Source organism: Mesitornis unicolor, unplaced genomic scaffold, assembly GCF_000695765.1.
Source record: "Mesitornis unicolor isolate BGI_N332 unplaced genomic scaffold, ASM69576v1 scaffold32665, whole genome shotgun sequence".
Classification (NCBI taxonomy): domain Eukaryota; kingdom Metazoa; phylum Chordata; class Aves; order Mesitornithiformes; family Mesitornithidae; genus Mesitornis; species Mesitornis unicolor.
The window spans coordinates 229-490 of record NW_010186693.1 but is presented as its reverse complement, the minus strand read 5'-3'; the positions used below and the strand labels follow the sequence as shown (position 1 = coordinate 490).

General features: G+C 64.1%; 1 protein-coding gene across 1 annotated transcript in view; it reads left to right on the top strand.

Moving 5' to 3' along the window:
- The window catches only part of SEMA4A (sema domain, immunoglobulin domain (Ig), transmembrane domain (TM) and short cytoplasmic domain, (semaphorin) 4A), a gene marked incomplete at both ends in the record, with an annotated part of 2,353 nt that overhangs the window by 1,942 nt on the left and 149 nt on the right, over nucleotides 1-262 (top strand). The window contains one exon of the mRNA XM_010185221.1: nucleotides 9-128. Coding sequence (XP_010183523.1) covers nucleotides 9-128 — 120 coding nt within the window. The remainder of the gene's footprint in view (nucleotides 1-8; nucleotides 129-262) is intronic.

Sequence of the window (262 nt, the reverse complement as noted above, 5' to 3'; positions counted from 1 at the left end):
CCGCTGTCTGCGCCTACCGCCAGGAGGACCTGGAGGAGGTGTTCGAGGGCAAGTACAAGGAGCTGAACAAGGAGAGCTCGCGCTGGACGGTCTACGCCGGCCCCGACGTGAGCCCTCGACCCGGCAGCGTGAGTGGACAAGACCCACATTGCTCTCCGTGGGAAGGGTTTTCTCCCAGTTTGCCCTGCTGCCTCAGTTTCCCCACTCCGGCTCCTCTCTCCCCGCAGTGTTACATGGGTCCCTCCTGGGCCAAACACCCCAC